This window comes from Choristoneura fumiferana, chromosome 8 (genome assembly GCF_025370935.1).
Source record: "Choristoneura fumiferana chromosome 8, NRCan_CFum_1, whole genome shotgun sequence".
Taxonomy (NCBI): Eukaryota; Metazoa; Arthropoda; class Insecta; order Lepidoptera; family Tortricidae; genus Choristoneura; species Choristoneura fumiferana.
The window spans coordinates 2,173,867-2,194,629 of record NC_133479.1 but is presented as its reverse complement, the minus strand read 5'-3'; the positions used below and the strand labels follow the sequence as shown (position 1 = coordinate 2,194,629).

Genomic DNA, 20,763 nt, shown 5'->3' with positions numbered 1-20,763 from the left:
TGATCAGTTACCATCAGGTGACCCGCCTCGTTTGCCAGCTGTTCGGTAAAAAAAAACGCTAGTCTGAAACCGCTAGCTAACGCAGGGAACTCGTTAGTGATATTTTTATTTCTGGCCAGCATTTGGTCTAGACCTTGTCAAATCTCTGTTTCAACTTTGCTTCCTTTTTCCGCTTGCCCTAGTAACTTTACCTAAGAACTTGTAGTAGACTACCGAAATAAAATCTCTAGTTTTCATTTATGATAATAGTGATTTATTTGACTTATATTGTAGCAGATACAAAGCCCCAGGGCATTTACAGACAATAGCCAATAAAAGATAAAAACTCCTTCATAACCATTTATTCCTACATAAGTTACAGAATTTGATTGCTTGATGACTAACAGTTCCATGTTATGGCACCAACATTTCAACAATCATAAGCAAAAACTTTAAGATTACAGGAGAATACATTGGTGTCAAAGCAGGGAGACCAGAGCTTATAGAGGTCAGTCATCCATACTGATTCTATGAACGAAAGATCTCCGCATAAGCTTGTATGTTTAGTGGTGGCCTCCAACAGGTTTGTTGGGGTCGACATAGTCCAGCTGTTCCTCAGGGTTGTGGGGCCAGAAGGTTGGCTTGTTGAGCGAGTCAATGGCATCTTCGGGATAGGCATCCTTGTAGTCCTCAAGAGTCATCTGTTCGTAAGGCAGGAGGGCCTTCGTTTCATTAATTTCCTTCTGATAGCTGGAAGGAAATAAAAGTTTGTTAAGTAATGGATTACAGGACATGAGTTTATACTCTTATTATAGTAGGTTTATAAGAAAAGCTATGCTAGTTTAGATTTGCAGTAACATTGATTTTCATCCATTTGTTTATAATAATAAAAAAATATTTTATTACCATCAATATATATATCAAAAACAACAACTAAAATTTTTAGCAAATTTGAGTTATTGGTATCATCTAAGAAGGAGCTACAAGTAGTGCAAATGATATTGTCCAAAAATTAACCCAATTCTCCAAAATTGTTACCTTATAATATACCCATTTTACAAAAACTACATCATTATTTTTAAAGGTAGCGATGATAATAGAAGTCCACATAATGAAGTAAAATAAGCCTGTATTTCATAAAATAAAGACAACTTTGTTTTATTTTCGTACAAAAAAAGAAAAAAAAAACTAATAAAAAAAATTCAAAAACTGCATAGGTGACAAACCTATATTACTATTTTTTTCAAAAATACTGGTCTGAAATGTGTAATGGTATTTCTGAACTATTGGCCACTAAAATCACCTTTCAAATATTTATCTCTATTAACTAGTACTAGCATGTAAAAAGACATTTAGTTTTTTTTTTGTTTCCTGTAAAATCTAGTGGTTATGTTGCTTTCGTAAACATCCCTTCAATTGCATTCACCATCACTTCAACATATCCATCAGTACCTATATAGTTTTTTTCGAACTGGTGGTAGATGATTCAATGTTTTAAGTGCTTGTTAGCCTAAATAGAATTAAAATAATTATGACATCCCAGCCTATATATATGTCCCACTGCTGGAAAGAGGCCTCCTCTCAGAATGAGAGGGCTTGGTGCGTAGTTCCCATGCGGGCCCAGTGCGGATTGGAGACTTCACACACTATTGAATTGTTTCACGTTTGATTTACCACGAGCTTTACGGTGAAGGAAAAACATCGTGAGGAAACCTGCACAAACCAGCGAATTATGACAGACGAAAAAATAAACTTACGTAGAAATGCTAGCGTTCGACGCTGCAACGAAGGCTTCGATGGATTTCTTGACTTCAATCCACTGAGCGTCGACTTTAGCAGTCTGCGTGTCAGCAGGGTACGGAACCTTCAGGGCTTCGTATTGCTTCTGGAAGTTGTCCACCATGCCGGGAATAGGCACGGTCTGCTTGTACAAAGCCCAATTGATCTTCGGCGGCTCAGGGGGATTCGCCAACACCCTTCAAACAAACACATATTAACCAACAAAATCAACCAAAAAATTATGTAATCGACACTAGAAACTAACCTCCGCAGGTATCCATCGGATTTGATCTTGAATGCAGCCAGGTGGGACCTCTGCTCCGCCGGGACGCGTTCGGCCAGAGCGGCCCAGTTCACAGAGCTCTGCGCGATTCTTTTCGCCATGTTTCGGCGATTTTATGAGACAATTTGCAGAAATTACCCTTAGAACAGAACAGACAGAAGTCACAAACGTCAATCAAATCAAGACAAGATCAGCAGCAGCAGGGCAACTACTAAACTCGAAACTCGATGTTCGTGTCATGCGGTCTCTCTGACACTTACACTATTTAATACGAGCGCGAGAGGGACGGAACGAACTTCGATTTTCGTATTTCGTATTAGCCCTGCAGATAGCAATACTATAGACAAGACCATTTTTTTTATTCAAAAGCCGGCTTACACCTAGGTTGATTTATAATCAGTTTTACACGACGTTTAGTGGTTAGTGCGAGGCGAGAGTAAAAAACTATAATATACTGGCCTCGTGTAAATACGTCTCTTCTTAATCTTTTGACAGTTGGCACCATTGAACGGCAGTGAGCGGTATTTTATGAAAAATGTCGGGTGACACTTTTTCCCGGCCCGGATAACACCGACATGGAAATACCGGCCCTGTTTTTTGTGTATACTCGCCCATAGAAACTGACAGGAGCTTCTATGGGCACAGTAATAAAACAACAACAACAACAAGTGATTTGCTACTAAAGTATTTTATTTATTTTCAATTTTTTTTCACAACTACGGCGAAATTATTGCACAGTTTTCATTCAATTTTGCTTCTAGGCATAGGATAATTAATAAAGTATTAAAAACATTGGAAAATTTAAGAAAAAATAAAATAAAAGGAAAAACATTTTAATGTTCATCCCGTGTCGATATGGTAAACTCTCCCCTCAAATTAATGAACGTAGGTATTTAAATAAAGGTTTCGAATCGACAATAATATATATCCACAATATTCGGATATGGCGTATTTTAGATTTTATGTCAGTAATTATAACATTGATCACCACCAAAAAGTTGGAAAACCGACTTTGTCACTTCAAACTTCAATATCTCAAAAACGGCTTAACCGATTTTGATTAAATATGTCCAAGAACCATCGCTAGAAAACCTGATTTAAAATGAAAGAAATGACCGCTTTCAAATCGGTCCAACCGACCCGTTTAAGAGCTACGGTGCCACAGACAGACGCACACATAGCGGTCAAACTTATAACAGCCCTACTTTTTGCGTCGGAGGTTAAAAAAGGATTGACATATTTATGGCTGATGGTTGGTTGGTTTACTTTGGTTGATGGTTTGAAAACGCAATAATTGGACCCGCTAGATGGCGCTGTTGTTGGTATTATTATAATTTCATGCAATGTAGTGTTTTTTCGGACAGGACGTCTGCCGGGTCCGCTAGTAATAAATAAAATGCACATGTGAGTTGTAATTTTTTCATTTAAAACAACCAAACATGCTCTAAATACATGTTTTACTCCTAAACATGTAGCTTTACATGCCTATTAATTCACAGGACAGGATAGATATAGGTAGGGTGTAGGTTTCGTACGAGTAGAGTAAAAAAGTCGTTTTCATTTCATACACAAATACATTTAATTACCTTTGGTTTTCGTAGCTACTAGGTAAAAAGTTCGTCGTACAAATAATTTACTTCTCTTTAAACGTAAATAAACCTCTATGATATTGTGTGTCATTACCATTAATAATTAATATAATTATCTATCCGTTGTAAAGTGACATTCTAGAATAATTGACTTTTTATTATCAGTCTTTGCAAAATTAATTAATTTTAATCATAAATATTTGAATACAGTCACAGAATACATAATAGTAGGTATGCAGTTGTAAAAGGGCGTTTTAAAAAAAAGTGCACCCTTTATTTTTATTTTGAAAATTTGGATATAATATGGTTTTTCCTACTCAGAATCAAGAGCACAATCGATTCCGATCGTTTAAAAAATTGACCCCAATTTTTCATATATATTTCTATGAGTCAGTTTTGTCACGCCCATACAGAGTGTATGAAAAAACGTCGCAAAACTGTCATTTCCTTGGGGACATTTTTTTAAACTATTGGAATCGATTGTGCTCTTGATTCTTAGGAAAAACTAATACATTTTTTTTAAAACGTCCAAGAGACGGAGTATGACATAAAACAGTAGAAAATGAATGAATTAAGGAATTTAAATTTCTCTGACAAAATTGTCGCCATTCCCAAGCATTTTACGTCAAAAATGTGATAGTTACGAGAAACTCGCATTTTCATATCATTTCTACTGTTATAATGTTGTACTCTATTAGAAATATTTAATATTACGTATATTCATTACAATGTGGTATAGTGTGATTATGTAATCAATATCTAGCTAGACTATAGAAAAATACCTACATAAAAAGAGTGCTCGTTAAGCACGCTATATCGTTCAAAACATGATCTAAGAAATTAAATTAAGGATAAAATTTTGATATATTCTGTTGCATATTTTGCCTCCAAAATGGTTTGACACTTTAGTACTTGGACTGTCCCGGTATTGTAGTCAAATTAGTAAAAGTGTCAAAGTACTAAATTGTCCAGCATCTTTTAGGCCACTAATACATTCAAGCGTGCTACATGTTCCCAGTAGAGTAGACCTGCAAGAAAAAACCATCCAGCCATCAGCCAAATATGTGGTCTACCATCCTAAAATTGGTAATCGTTTGCATGTCATAAAACAATAATGCCAATAGACGTGTCTGTCAACTTGAAAGTTCGACTTTAGCGACATATTCATTTGATAGGAACTTGTTTAAAAATTGATAGACCACTTATTTGGCTGATGTACATTGCAAGGCTGTGGCAAACGAGTGTGAAGTGGCCAATCGAGCGTCGCAGTGTAATGTGACATACACGTTTCTTCTTACAGGTCTAATCTAGGCCTTAGTTTTAATATCCAAAGATGTTAACAATTCCCTAGACAGTTCGATACCGCTTCCAGTTTTAATAATAACATGAGCTTTACAAAATCTTACCACAAAATCGGTGTAGGTACAGTTTTTGGAAATAATTCGATTTAAGGATAATTTTTTGCATACGGCTTTTACGTGTAATTTTAAGAACCTATATTTTCGAATCCACCAAAATATGGTTCCTGAAGATGGTAAAAAAAAAATATTATAGGTGATTTTTTTTTGAGCAAAAATGTTATCAGTAAATTTACTGTCAAAATATGTTTAAATAATTCAGTTATTTGACCCGCAAGCTGAATTCACCAATAATATAACTAACAGGAAATAAAAAAAAACCACTTAAGTGATTATTTCGTAATACGTCTAATTTCTATTAGGAAAAAAATAAAATAAGATTTTTAAGTCACATATTAACAAGAAATTGGATTTTAAATAATTATCATTTAAAATCCAACAATATATATGATTGGAAATTGCGTATTTTGTTAAACCGATATAACATGAGCAGCAAAAATAAGTGCAAAAAGTCTCAAGGCACGTTAAAAAGACATACCTAAAACTTAACCATACTTACCTTTTATGCCACTATTGTAATTAATTTTTACTTTAGAAAATATGAAGCCTTTTTTTAAGTTCCTTTAAAAAAATAAGTGGATTTTACATGTGTTACAAAGAGCATAAATAACACGAGTAAATTATGAAGTAAGTAAATAGGCTTATAGCAATTTCGCCTGATTATTACAGAATTATTAAAGTTTTTTTTATACATTTTACTGTCGCGATGATAAATTTTGGTGGATTATTGAAGAATATATTTGCAAATTACCTGACCTACTTTTATTGGAAAAAATTGCTTATTTGAATTAATGTTGATTTTACTTAGAGCGAAGGTGTTAGGTGACTGGGGTATAAAGAATATATGGCAGTTTCGTAGTAATCATAATAATATAAAAACCTAACATCTAAGACAGGGAATGTCACATTTATTACTTAAAAATAAGATTTGAGAAACTTTGGTAAATTCACTGGTACAATGTCAGGTGAAGTACATATTATAAGTATTATAACTTAAGATTAACTAAAGCGTAGTATTTTATTTACATTATTAACATTATGTACAAGTTGTCATACAAGTTTGTCCATTTTGTATGAGATAACCTAACTAACCTAAACAACAAAAAGTTGGAAAACCCCCGACTTTGTCACTTCAAAGTTCAATATCTCAAAAACGTCTGAACCGATTTTAATGAAACATGTCTAAGAACCATCGCTAGAAACCCTACTTTCAAATAATACAATCCGCATTCAAATCGGTTTATCCGTTTAAGAGCTGTGTGAGTGCCAGAGACAGACATGACAGAAACACATAGCGGTCAAACTTATAACACCCCTATTTTTAAGTCGGGGGTTAAAAATACAAAATAAAAAATTAAGAAATGTATTCTATTCACACCTCGAATAGTTTTTTTTTTTTACTTTTGTTTACTTATTGATGAGTTTGGTGGTACGTTCTTAAGACGTATTGTGTATCTAGCTCAATTTCATTTCGCGTTATCTATACTTCGTTTTTTTTTAAGATTGAGAAAAAGGGTAAACAATCTTGACGAGACTTTTTATTGAAAAACGTTTTTAAAAATACTAACTATTAATTATGATACCAAAAGCATGTAAATTATTGTAAATTATCATATGTCCTTGCTAATAGTTATTGACTTATTTTACAAAGTGTTTTTCAATAAAAAGACACGTCAAGATCGCTTACATTCTTTCTAATGCTAAAAAAACGAAGTAAAATCTACTCATTAATTAGAGAGACAGAGAGAAAACCTAAAAGTAGAACTAAAAATCCAAACACCTATTTCTGAACTCAATACCTACTTCTATTTTAAATGCATTATTTTTATTTGCTCCCTTGTGATAACATTATTTATTATACTTATGTACATTAGTGCATCTTCTAAAAGTACTTTTACTATACATTTCTTAAAAAAAAGTAACATTACTAAAAGAAAACTTTCGTTGAACCAATTAAGTTAATTTGGGATTCTGCAAACACTTACATAATTCATAACTTAGTAGGTTCATTCAATGGATTCCTTTTCTCACCATAGTGGGGTGAATTAGAGGAATGCCCTACCGTTCTGCTACCCCAAGTGGTCCTTTTCATCACAGGGTTGCTCTTGCAAAATTTCAAAAGGTTGCCATACGCCGCTCTATATTGTCTATTGGTCGCCGCGTAGATTAGAGGATTTATGACACTGGACGCCCAAGCCAAGATAGACGCGATGATGTGGAGCCAAGGGAACTTGATGCTGTCGTCTGCTACGTTCATGATCATTAGAGGGAGAAAACAAGCGAGGAAACAGAGGAAGATTGTCAGCATTAGAGTTGTAAGGCGGGAGTCTTCTTCCTTTTCTTTGGCTGTTTGACCGCTGAGTTTGCTGGGGATAGAGAAAAAAAAATGAGTCTACGATTTTTTAATGATGTAAAGGCCGCCTTACACATGCTCGTTACTAGCATGCTAAAAGCATGCTACTACCTGAAGTACCAGTATGCCACTAAATAAGCATGCTTAATAGTAGCACGTGCAATGTCCTATACACACATGCTAGTAGGTAGCATTTGTTCAATAGTAGCTTGCTTTTGTGCTAGTAACTAGCATGTGTAACGGTAGCTTAAGGATCCTGATAGATAGTGGTGGACTCGGCTTGTTAGAAAGGGAGTTACAGCAATAGAATAGTGAGTATAGTTAAGAGTAGTAAATCGAGATAATGCTTTCTAGAGATTTTGGTTCTCTGTACCCTTAGTGTAAGTTTTCGGTTACAAAATACGTCTCGATCGCGTTCGCGTTAAAATCTAATTTGTATGGAAACACGAACAGCGCCTCTAGCGGAACGTTTGCGACGTTCGTGTTTTCATACAAATTGAGATTTTAACGCGAACGCGATCGAGACGTATTTTGTAACCGTTAACTTAGACTAAGGGTACTGATCAACTTGCCCATCTATGAGAATATTATTAGTTCTTGCTGTCAGTGCATTGCTCAAGACCTCAAGTTATGTAGGAGTCATCCGTTTGGGAGCTACGATGCCACAGACAAACAAACGGATGCACACGTAAAACATATAAAAGTAGTTATACCGCTGTAAGCCCGACCTGCCGAACCAGTTCACAATAAACGTCCTGGTGGTTTCCTTGTTGACAACAATGATGGCTTACTGTGACATGGTTGTATTGTAGTGCAGTACCCTTAGTGTAAGTTTTCGGTTACAAAATACGTCTCCATCGCGTCAAAATCTCAATTTGTATGGAAACACGAACATCGCAAACGTTCCGCTAGAGGCGCTGTTCGTGTTTGCATACAAAGTGAGACTTAAACGCGAACGCGATCGAGACGTATTGTGTAACCGAAAACTTACACTAAGGGCACTGGTCGTGCTATGGCTTACCTTACCTATAACCCTTTTCGTTACGTGGCGCGATCGAACAAATCCCGGCAGTGAGCTTATTTTGTTAGGAAACGAAAGTAATGTCTGCCATGCGTTCAATTAGTAGTAACTGTTTTTTTAACCTAAGTTAAGACTATAAGCATTGTTAATTATTAAAACATTCACCCTGGCAACCCACATCCTTTTACCACACGCAAACTACTCAAGATATACACACCCACATACACACCTGCGGCCCTCTAGCTTTCTCTTGCTCTCTCGCACGCGCCAGTATATGCAAGAGTAGGAAACGATGATGACCAGGCAGGGTAGCGCGAAACCAAAGACAAATAGGTATTTTTTCGGCGAATGGCCAGTTTCGTCGGAGAGAATCGTACAGGAAAAGGTTTTAGGGTCCAGTCCCAGTTTGCCCCAGACTCCTAAAAGCGGGGGTACCTGAAAAAAATAATAATTTAAGAACGATTTCTTGTACTATTACTTATTCTGTGGAACGAGGCAGAAAAACAAGAATTGACAAGTTATCGGGGTGTGCTCGTCAAAAATTGGTTTTGGTACATATTTATGTACTAATTAAGCAATTCGTCGATGATAACTTTTATTGGTATAGGCCTCAGATCATAAGAAAATTCTACTTTTATATATATATATTTTTTAAATTCTTTCTATGGTTGCGGTTTTCAGCATTAAGTAGGTGTTCTATTAATAGCTTAAAAGAAGAGATCTTCAATTATCTTGATCTTTAATTAGTATTTATTCAGGGTTCTAAAATTATATTTATTTATTATAAATATTATTTATTATAAATATCAAAATATCGGATATTTATAATATATATCAAAATTTTGATATATATCCATTTTGTACGAAAGCCATAGTATTATTTGTAAAATAAATTAAGTAAAATTGTTTCTGCACTTTATAAATTAAATTACTTTCTTTGTAAAAAATAATAGAATAAACACAGCAAAAACTTAACTCTTTGGTAACGAAAATTTTCTGACACAACTGTCGCCATTAATGGATTAGATCCTACTATTAGGGAGTATCTTTTAACTACTCCAACGCCATCTACATTTGGGAAGTAGAAATACAGTAACAAAGGCCAAAAACTAACCAAAAATTACTTAATAATATCAAATTTTTAAACCAATTTTTGTATTGATATATATCATAAAAAATAATTTGATATATATCGGATATATATCATGATATATATCCAATGATATATATCCTCGAACCCTGATTTATATGGCAAATTTAGTATAAGAAATAATAAAAACCTTTTTTCTTCGAATTAGAGTTTACAGGGTAACCATTTATAAATGAAGTGACGCCTTACGTTCTCACAATGCCTGAATTCCTGATTGCCCCTCCACGCAGTACAGTAAGACTTAATTAAAAATGCTGCTGTCATAATAACACTAAACTGTTTTATTTACGAAATATAAAAAAAACTTTCGTAAACCGCAAGAACACGGCCACACACAGCGCGTCTTAATATATAATTTACAGCTGACTTTATAGCAAAATTCGCGCGGCCATAAAGAGCGTTTTATTAGGCAAACTCCCAGTATGCAACGGCCTCGATTTTTTTTTATAAAACATACTTAAACTTTTAATTTAAGCGCCTACCTCAATGATTGTGAAAGACTTTAAATTGCTTATAATCTACCTACTATGTTCATGTGTTTTCCTGTTTTTTTTGTTTTTGTTTTTTTTTTGTTTTTGTTGTGTATAATTGTGTTAATTTTTGTTAGGTGTTTATGTTAGTGATTAAATGTCTTCTTTCTTTCTATTTATTTCGATTTCTCAGTTACGCTAAGGAACAATGAGAGGTAAGAAACTCTTAAATTCTAATTACCTGTTTACATACAGAAATGCCGCGGTGACCTAGTGGTTTAATCTATCAAGCAGATGTTCGTGGATTCAAGCCCAGGCTCGCGCCTCTTTTTTCGGAATTTATGAGCGAAATTACATTCGAAATTTGCCACGAGATCGGTGACAGAAAACATCGCGAGGAAACCTGCACACACCGGCGAATAAATTTAATGGTATGTATGAAGTTCCCATCCGCACTGGGCCCGCGTGGGAAACGGTTCAAGCCCTCTCATTCTGAGAGGCCAGTGCCCAACAGTGGGACATAAATATATACGCCGAGATGAACTGGCATTGTTCTTTTTATGTATTTTTTTCTTTCATTGTATTCTGTAGTTTTTTATTATTATATTTGTACCTTGAAAAAAGGAATTTCTGCCAAATTTCTTGCGGCACATTCTTCTTGGCAATGATGGTCTTTCCGAAAGAACTGGTAGTTTAAAAAAAAAAGTGTAAAAGTGCCCATTGCCACCTATTTACTGAATAAATGATTTGAATTTGAATTTGACAAAGTGTAATACATGATAGGTATATCATAAGACAAGACAAACTACTCAGATCATAAACTACTCAAACCTCAAGTGATTTTATTGAAATGACATAAAAAACTTTATTCTCCCTTCCCATTAAACTAGGGGAGGGAGCACATTTTTATTACGTGGCAACACAGAAACTATTACGTTTAATAACTTCAAAAAGTTTATAGTCAGAGTCCATTAGTACAATTGGACGGAACTGTTCGTATGATTCAAACTGAATAGTTTGGAGTAATCTACGTAGAAATGGTTAATGCAACTGATAGATAGGCTGTGCAATTAGAGGTGCCATGTGTCATGTGTGGTGCAAGTGAGCAGAAACTAGCGTTTTATATATGTCGGCGGCCGATCGTAAAATCCGCCAAATCACGATATTCCTAGGCATATCGTGGAATGGCGTCATTTCATGAATTGGCTAAGGGACGATTTCACGATTTGCTAGTGACGTTTAGGCAGATCATGAAATTCCTAGGCATATCATGAAAAGCCGCCATATCCGTTCTAGTTCTAGCACTTCGCTCACTCACTATGAGTTATGACTATTTAGTGAAAGGTCTTATGTCGAATTCGATTATGTAGTTTAAAAGCGGAAAAAATGGCCAAGTGTGAGTCGGGGTCGCGCGCGTATCGAGTGTTTCGTATAAAATTGTGGCTACAAATAGCTAGCTGCAGTGTAGAATCACTTTACATTGATTGGTAGGGATCCCCTTAGTTAATTGCTTTGTTTTATTTAGCAAACTAACTGTTGCCCCCGCGCGACTCCATCCCTCGAAGAATTATTTTATTAATATCCCACGGGAGCTATGCAATTTCCACGGGTAAAAACAATCCTATCCTTTTCATGATATCAAACTATTTCTATACTAAATTGCACCCGAATCTAAGAGCGAAGACGTAACAGAAAGACAGATGGAGTTATTTCCTCAAGTATAATATTAGTAAAGATAAGCTGGTATAAAATGAGAGAAAACATAAGCAGAAAACACTATTTCACGTACCCGCCTAAACTCGTCTCTCGGTGACGTGTCCAACAACTCAAAACATTAACTAGCGCTCGGATGTTGCGTACAATTCGAGGCAATTAAACCAGTAAATATGGAAGTGCAACGAACTAACACAACTTCCTTCATAATCCGCTAGCAAACGGGATGCCTGTCTAAATAGGCTTGTGTCCAATTCTGGGAATACCGCTGTTTATTGTTTGGATAAAACTTGGATATTATAAAAAAGTTGTTTGAATACAATGTTTATTTTAGCGAGCGTCAGTCACCCGTCCTTCGCATCGATTTCTTGTGAAATTTCTTTGGAATAGTGGGTGAAATTTACTCAATGTGAGTGAAGTAAGTTCTGAGTGAGAGTTGGTGGGAGTGGACTGATGACCCGTTTAAAGCCACAAGCTCACGGTGGATACGGATCGTCACCAACCGAAGCGACTAGAGGTTTATGGGGGAGGCCTATGTCCAACAGTGGACGTCCTACGGCTGATATGATGATGATAAAGTTGGCTCTTTTTATTATTTAGGATTATATGTATTATGTACGGAAGATAAATTGTGTTGAACTTAATTAAATGTTAAAATGCTGAGATGATACTACAGCGCATATGTAAGTGTGGGGTATTCATAATGCACTGAAACACTGAGTCGTTGCTAGCACGGTCAAGTAATTAATAGAAGTCTAGCATATACGCGCAGCGCAATGAGTGCCATGCAAAACGATTTCTGCTGGTATGCTATCATTTGTCACAACCACATGACAGTTTCGTGTTGTCTATGATGACATACATAAATGTGACTATCGATGGGATGAATTGTATGTATGGAATGTATGTAAATAAATCATAAAATTTGTATGTAATGATCTATAACCGCTGCCTAATTAAGTCCCCTTCTTCAAAAGGTCTCATTATAGTCAACTCAACGCTCAACCCCTTTGTGAATCAGCATCCTAAAATACAGTTCCCGAACACACGGATCTTATTAAGAACATTTGAAGTGGCATACAAAAAGATGACGTCGCGAAATGGCACTGCCTTTGCGACCGGAAACGATATTTTCGTATTGTGACAATTTGGGTACAAGTGCCAATGCATATTCAAATGGGATACCAAGTCACAAGTGTGTGCACATGTGTATTAACGAGTATCTACTTGGTGAAATTGTGAAGAAACGTTACATACGTACGAGTGTCTTTCAACATTTTACTTAACTTAAAAAGGTAGCTCGATCGATAGCAGTCATGCCATTTGTTAATTGTAAATATTGTCGGATATTTTAATTTGTATAATAATGTTGGTACGCTATCACATTGGTGTCCTGTAATAATGGTGTAATGTGTGTCGGATATTAACCCAAAATACTGCAGTGTAACAAGATCTATTTAGCAAGATTCGGACAGATATTGTTTCATTCAAAAGGCATGTTTAAGTTCGTTGTAGAATAATTTCTTCAACTCTGGTTGAGTTCGAAACGCGTCAGTGTTTTGTGGAGGTGGTGATAGTTACGTTTGTGTGTGCTTTCACAGCGTGAAAGTGCAGGATTTGCATGAACACATATTTGTTGTATAGGCCTAGTATGTGTAAATAAATAAATATGATAATGATGAATGTAATTGGTTGACAGTGATACTTACCATGAGCCCGAAGGACACAAGCCAGATGAGGAAGAGCTGCACCCAAATTTTGGTGGTTGTGTAGATTTGCGCGTACATGTCATAATACGCTATCAGTGTATATCTGAGGACAAGATGTGAATACAATTAGTAATTCAGACCGTAGGTATTGTGTTGTGAGACTTAATAAAACGAATAATGATATAAAAAAACCCCAACTAGTGAACCTTTTAACCCTTAAAAAGGTAGAGGCGATTTACTGATCACATGTTTTGGAAATTCAACCTTATTGCTTTTATAATAAATAATAAATAAATATCACGGGACAATTCATACTTTAAAAATATATTTTATCAGGTATGTATTCGATAGCTGCTTTTGATTACGTGGTAGTATGCTCCAATACATGAGGCCTATAAAGCCTATAAAGGGTTAAGATAGTTTTAAGATCATTGGTAGGAGTTTTTTTTATTTCTCAGCTTTCGAAAGTTTTTGGTAAGTTTATACTGTCTTAATTTTGAATGTAGCAACCCTAACTACGTCTTGTATTGCGTCTTGAGTCAGAATATAGTGGACTACACTGCATCTTACACCATAGGTGTTTAAGATCTTTTACACCACATTCTGATATCATTAAAGAGTCATACTGAAAACCAGCGCTGCAGCTTGCCGTGGCCGTGGCAACACGCTGACGCTGAGTATGGCCCTTTTTGCTTCTTTCGGCACAATGTCTATTTTTCTTTCTTTTTTAGTATGTAAGAGTATGTAATAAGGTGGTCATATTTTTAATTGTGATTTTTTTGCTGTGCCGAACTTTGGCAAATAAATTTATTCCTTCTTTTTTCTTTCTTTCTGATAGGTTCCTGCTGATATTCTATAAGGCAGATATCTGGGATGCATAAAAAGATACGACATTATAGTTAATTGTCACACAAAATACCAGGAAGTAGTAGAACATGCATCTTACAGTTACCCTAGGTAGAGTTTACCAAGAAGAGTTGCGTACTTGCGTACCACATCTGATGTTGCATTTTTTTTTCTTAATTTATTTTTAGAGATAATTCCTAAAATTGAGTGCATTATCGTGTAACAGTTTTGTTTTATCATTATAACACGGCTTATCGGTGTGGGAAAGTGGGAAGACAAACACATCACGGTGGATAAGATAATTATTATATTAAAACAAATCACGCTGCTAATAAAGCTTAGATAACGGGAGTCACTTTACAGGGGGTAATGTTTGAAATACATGTTTCGCTCGTAATGTAGCCATCAAACGTTAATCTGTACCTACCTATAAATGATCACCGTTGGCACTTAAATTCATTCTGTAGGCTGATAAAATAGCAGTGTCATGTCATCGCTTACTCTGCTTCATCATCATCATCAGCTTATAACAGTCCACTGCTGGACATAAGTTTCCCCTGATGAGTCATTGCGCCCAATACCGTATTTACCATAAGAGCACACGGGATCCGTGCCCAGGGCCCCCCAGCCTATGGGGACCCGAAAGGTCCATTGACATTGATTGGACATTGCATTGATAGGCTGTTACTGAACCAGTGAGATACACTTTTGGCCTCATCTGCACTTACATCAGGTGAGATAGCGGTCAATCACGGTCAGTTATATGTAAAATAAAATGCAGGGAAAAAGGTAATATTCACTTTCTGTAATTTCCAAAAGGGCCCCAAGTCCTTGTGCGCCAAAGGGCCCCTACATGGCTTAAGACGGTCCTGTTTGCGCCCTTTACTCGGCTCAACGCATCCAGCTTCTACCAGCTGCCTCTCGCAAATCGCTACTCTACTTCCTTGTATCTAAATTCAGCACTACAATATAGCCAACCCTAGCACTTTCTGGTTACAAAGGAATCTTGCATATCTTATATACTTCATTGCATTGGTCGATACCAGTTTTTGCTTAAAATAACAAACCTAAGTTCAAAATACTGCGATTTCAAAACAGAAAATGCTAATTCTTAAACGCCATTGTATTTTATCCGCAGTGCATCAAATATATGAATAATAAAATAACGTAAATATGAACGGTAAACTGCATAATCAAGACGACGACAATGACGTTATAATGAACTTGACAATAGACGTCGTAACCAGTAAATACAAGCGACAAGACAAGACACAGATTGTATCAGTCATATGCAAAAATATTGTACTCAGAATTATGTTTTGAACGTTTACAAAATGGTATTCATGGCTTTTATTTAAGGTTGATCCGAAGTTATTACAAGCGCATTTCCCAAAAAGTTTATTTCATTTTCGACTATACGATTTGCAGAAAATGCAGCTAGAAAATTTAATTGAGTCTATTGAAGTAGTTTCCCAAAATCTTCTTATTCATTTGTATGCAAATGACCTTTTTCTTTTTACTCAAAAAATCCCGTAAATGACACAAAATTATATTTACTTACTCTGATTTGCCAATGTTGTTGCTAGCTTCGGTTTCGATGACCTTTTAACATAGGGTACTTAGCCAAAATTACCCAAAAAAGTAGCTGGTCGCGCAACGGGTTACAATAACAAAATATAAAATTTTAATAGCAATTTTTTTAAATAGCTTCTAAAAACGAGGATAATCTCTTTTCCCTTCCAATTGAAAAATCAAACTACTTACTTCAAAGAGCACTTCTCGTTGCCGGTTAAAAGTTGACAGTTTCAGCAACTTGAAAAGTAAACACATGCGAAACGATGTTAAGAGGTCATGAAGCGATCAAACGAGCCGAAAACATTACCATATTCGTTTACTCTGTCTTTGTGCATCTACCAATACGTGCAGAGAGAGGGACGAAAGAGGTTGTTTTTTGATGCGCATGCGCAGGCTAGGGTCCGCACAGAGCGTCTTTATGCGTCGGCTGCCGACCTCGTCAATAGCTTTATTTTTACATGAACCGTGGCGGCAGAAGAAGTAAGATTCAAGCGGCGTATTGTCCGATGTGTGTATGTATGTACAGTCAAGGAAACTGCATCACGTACCTGGAACCTTTCAATAATCAATTTCGCTATGATTTTTTGGCAAATTGATGTCAACATGACATTAGTAGCATAAAGGTTCCACCCTGGTACGTTAATCAGTTTCCTTGACTGTACATAAAATAAAATGAATTCATAATACATATTTCAGGAGGTTCAAAGAACAACGCGTCAAAATAATACAAAGTCGAAAGTTTGTTACATGTGTGTTCGTGGTGCTACTCTTTGACGTTGAATAGCTGGACGGATTTGGATGAAAATTCGTATGCAGACAGCTGGATATCTGGAAACATGGGCTAATTTTATCCCGATATTTTCGCGAGATCGGGATAAAATCATTGCGAGATTACATTATCAATTTACCACGAGCTTTATGGAAGGAAAACACGACTATGTATGACACGACACTCGTACAAAATCGCTTCCGCTTGTGACTTAGAAACGACGTCTCTCATTTCAGATTATCTGTAATCGTGTACGCAAATAGAACTTTATTTGTAAAGTAATAAAGATCATGCAATTATGGGTATTTGTATGCATTCAGATTTTGTGCCCACACTTAAGCAGAAACTATGACGCAGAGATTTGATTTCCAGAATAGTCTATGGACTGAACCTCTTCGTTATTCTGTGTCCGTACTTACCTATACCACAGAATAAACTACCCTGCTACTATTGCTACTACTTACAACTAAGGCCGGAAAGTCTTTTTAACCCCCGACGCCAAAGGGTATTATAACTATAAGTTTGACGACATGTCAGTCTGTCTGTAGCATTAGGCCGCTTGTAGACGTCCATTGTTTCACCGGAAAACGGACCGTTTTTTTGCCGGACTTGCGGTGTAGTGTGGCTAAGTCGCCGGACAAGTGTCCGTGTGCATGTACACACATTCATTGTTGTAAGTCATCATCATCATCATCATCATCAGCCCGAAGACGTCCACTGCTGGACAAAGGCCTCCCCCTTAGAACGCCACAATGAACGACAACTTGCCACTTGCATCCACCGGTTTCCCGCTACTCTCACGATGTCGTCAGTCCACCTGGTGGGAGGCCTGCCAACGCTTCGTCTTCCGGTTCGTGGTCGCCACTCGAGGACTTTTCTCCCCCAACGGTTATCTGTTCTTCGAGCGATGTGGCCTGCCCATTGCCACTTCAATTTGAATATTTTTCCAGCTATGTCAGTGACTTTAGTTCTTCGACGAATTTCCGTATTCCGGATTCTATCGCGCAAAGAAACTCCAAGCATAGCTCTCTCCATAGCTCGTTGCGTGACTTTACTCGTTGTAAGTCATACAACACCACAATTCCAATATTCCCACGGGAACTGTACGCACGTAAAATCCTAAAATCTCTTAAGTCACAACCTGTGATATATATTCTGGGAATTCCTATAAAGTTTTCCAAGAACCTTAGCTTGTATCTAGTTATAGTGGTTTGTACGAGCGATGCCGCGGGTAAAAGCTAGAGACACATACAATACATACATATGTAATATATTTAAACTTTTTACGACATGTTTGCGTTTGACGTTAATGAGGAGAGACCGTAAAAGTGAAATAAAAAAACACTGAGCTTCTTTAGTTTACGAGTGGAATAACTCTCCGTCAAGATATTAATCGATGCTGCTAACCGAGTGTGAAATCTTAATTGTTATGGTTTCTCTAAGAAATTGTTGTGTTGTGCGGTGGAAATTAGATTATCTTTGTAGATAGAGGTGGGTGGGTACTGGGTAGTAGCGTAGATCGCAGCAGCGTGGCAACTCGATTCCCAAAGGGTTGCCTAATTTCCACAAGCTTTGTTTAACTTGCAATGCCTTCGATCAAAATACCGGCCAAGAGCGTGTCGGACACGCCCGAAATAGGGTTCCGTAGCCATTACGAAAAAATTAAGTAATATTTTTCTAAGGATTTCGTATTTTGTACGGAATATTCCAAGTTTAGGTATATTAGTATTAGCTTACTCTTAAACTACTAATAATTTGAAAATACAAACTGAAATATAGATGCACAGAAAAACCAGAAAAATAAGACCAGCACTGGGAATCGAACGGCATTCCATGCCGTGTGCTATACCGCTACACCACTGCTGGACAACGGTACAGACACGAATTTCTCCTATGCACCACATATCACAGCTTGTTTGTTTCTTATTTAGCCACTTAAGCAGTGACGCTAGCGACATCTATACCGTAGCCCTCATCGAGAAACTTTCGGCATTCCATTGGAACTAACCGCTCACCCGGACAAGAGATATCGTTATTAAGCAATCAAATTAAGATTGTTTTTTTGGAATCTATTTGTATTTTTTATTTCAATTCCAAATTTTTACTTTTACGGTCATCCCGTAAAACCTAAATTGAAAATCCCAATCCCTATGTTGTGCGGTATCGTTGGATAGCTATTTGAAAATTAATAGCGGTTTGCAACACCATTTTTTTGATAAAGTGAATATTTCCGGAGATATTTACTCCGAAAGTTCAAAAAAACGTGTCCCTCCCCCATTAACTTTTGAACCGCACACGTCTAACAAATATGAAAAAATCACGGAAGTTAAGCTTAATAATTTGCCGATAGATGGCACTGTACCTCCGTCGTTGAAATTCTACTTAACGCTGTTAAGATTTTTCTGGGGTCCGGACGGATATGCTTGCTGTTATTTCGTAATGACTACAGAACCCTATCTTGGGCGTGTCCGACACGCTCTTGGCCGGTTTTCTCTTTACTTTACAGTGGATGTGTAATACGCTGCGCTGCGCTCTATTGCACGACGAGGCTAACTACAATCAAATTCTTTATAATTTACATTCCTCACTAACTGCTTTATATTTCGAAATCCTAAGGCCCAATGAGACATGAAGCATGGCTGTTATACCTACAAATCATGCGAAACGGTTATAAACATCCTCACGCACATGCCACAGCGCAATAATGTAAAATGTATATGTATGAAGGTATGTAGATGGTATGTAAACTCTTTACTGTACGATAGAAAATAAACAAAATACAGTTGATCAAATTTCAGATACATCTACAAAGGCGAACTTAAATAGCAGTTGAAATTACTATGAAATGCCAAAGCTAAGAACGCAGTCACAGACCACGCCAAGACGCAGTGAAAGCTGAGAGAGAACCGTAAAAACATCAGTGCCCTTAGTGTAAGTTTTCGGTTACAAAATACGTCTCGATCGCGTACGCGTTAAAGTCTCAATTTATATGGAAACACGAACAGCGCCTCTAGCGGAACGTTTGAGATGTTCGTGTTTCCCTACAAATTGAGATTTTAACGCGAACGCGATCGAGACGTATTTTGTAACCGATAACTTACACTAAGGGCACAGTTTATAAGTATACACGATTAACAGACGATATAATTATATGATCCCAATGTGATCTCAATAGATATTTTGATCCTTGCGAATCCGTTACATTGAAATCAAACCGACTGTTCACTTTTAAACATCGATTGTAATATTGATTAAAATCAATCGCAATCGAATCATCCAACAATATTAAATTGACACCTCATGACTCCTTTACTCCATTATTTTTGATATACCACTTAGTGAGAACAACGCATTCAATTTGATAAGAATTGAAATGTTACGAAGTTCGCCACTTCACATAGGGGCACTTTAATTGACGTAACACATTAGTTTTAATTTTTTCTTTAGTTTAGAGTGGAAAGATCGATGCCCTGTCATAACAATTGAGGGCTGAGGGCCACTACCTACTTATCATAATTCGCCCTTCACTGTCATGTTCATAAGGGCCGCGAGTTTAATTAAAATAATAAAATCCGGCCGGCTGATTCAAAAGTTTCACGTATCCAAGAAATTATCTTTTCTTCGTTCTCATTATGTATGTAGCTAAACTTCAGCAATGAGGGCTGTCGCGTATGAATTCGCCACTAGAGGCGCTAGTGTAGCGTGAGGTCTCCCGAAATGTCAAATCTCATAGTTTTTGGGTGAGCTACGCGGTATAGTTCATCAAAGGCTACGCGGGTTTATATATAATTAGAATAATTTTGTGAATATTTTGCAATATCTTAAATTAATTATGGCAAATATGCGTTCCGGGGCAATGAATGTCGGTGTTTCGAGACATTTTTGTCTTTCGGAAACCTTTGTCCTCCCTTTTTTCCGAACAAAACGGGGACATGCAACACCGTGGCATGCTCGATATTTTTATGGTGCGGTTTTAAGGTGTATTAAATATGATTTTAATCTAAACTTTGTTATTATTATTATTCCCTCAATGGCGGCCTTAAGGCTTGGGCCAATGTCAGTTGCGATGACAGGGTTGCGGTTGATTCTGCAGAACGCCAACAGTATGA

General features: G+C 36.6%; 2 protein-coding genes across 3 annotated transcripts in view; both read right to left on the bottom strand.

Annotated features, from left to right (window-relative positions):
- Window positions 1-326: 326 nt before the first annotated feature.
- Window positions 327-2,239, bottom strand: ATPsynD (ATP synthase, subunit D). The gene is made up of 3 exons (XM_074090652.1): window positions 2,024-2,239; window positions 1,737-1,955; window positions 327-729 (listed from the first exon to the last, which is right to left on the bottom strand). Exons 1-3 carry the CDS (start codon window positions 2,140-2,142, stop codon window positions 543-545), a joined length of 525 nt encoding a protein of 174 aa, XP_073946753.1. The 5' UTR covers window positions 2,143-2,239; the 3' UTR covers window positions 327-542.
- Window positions 2,240-6,793: 4,554 nt separating this feature from the next.
- The window catches only part of LOC141430105 (protein trapped in endoderm-1-like), a 40,207-nt gene continuing 26,237 nt past the window's right edge, over window positions 6,794-20,763 (bottom strand). The window contains exons 4-6 of one of the 2 annotated variants that reach the window (XM_074090647.1): window positions 13,465-13,567; window positions 8,640-8,857; window positions 6,794-7,414 (exon numbers count right to left, since the gene is read on the bottom strand). In XM_074090647.1, coding sequence (XP_073946748.1) covers window positions 7,039-7,414; window positions 8,640-8,857; window positions 13,465-13,567 — 697 coding nt within the window. In that variant the 3' untranslated portion in view covers window positions 6,794-7,038. The remainder of the gene's footprint in view (window positions 7,415-8,639; window positions 8,858-13,464; window positions 13,568-20,763) is intronic. The other variant, XM_074090649.1, reaches the window with a different exon arrangement.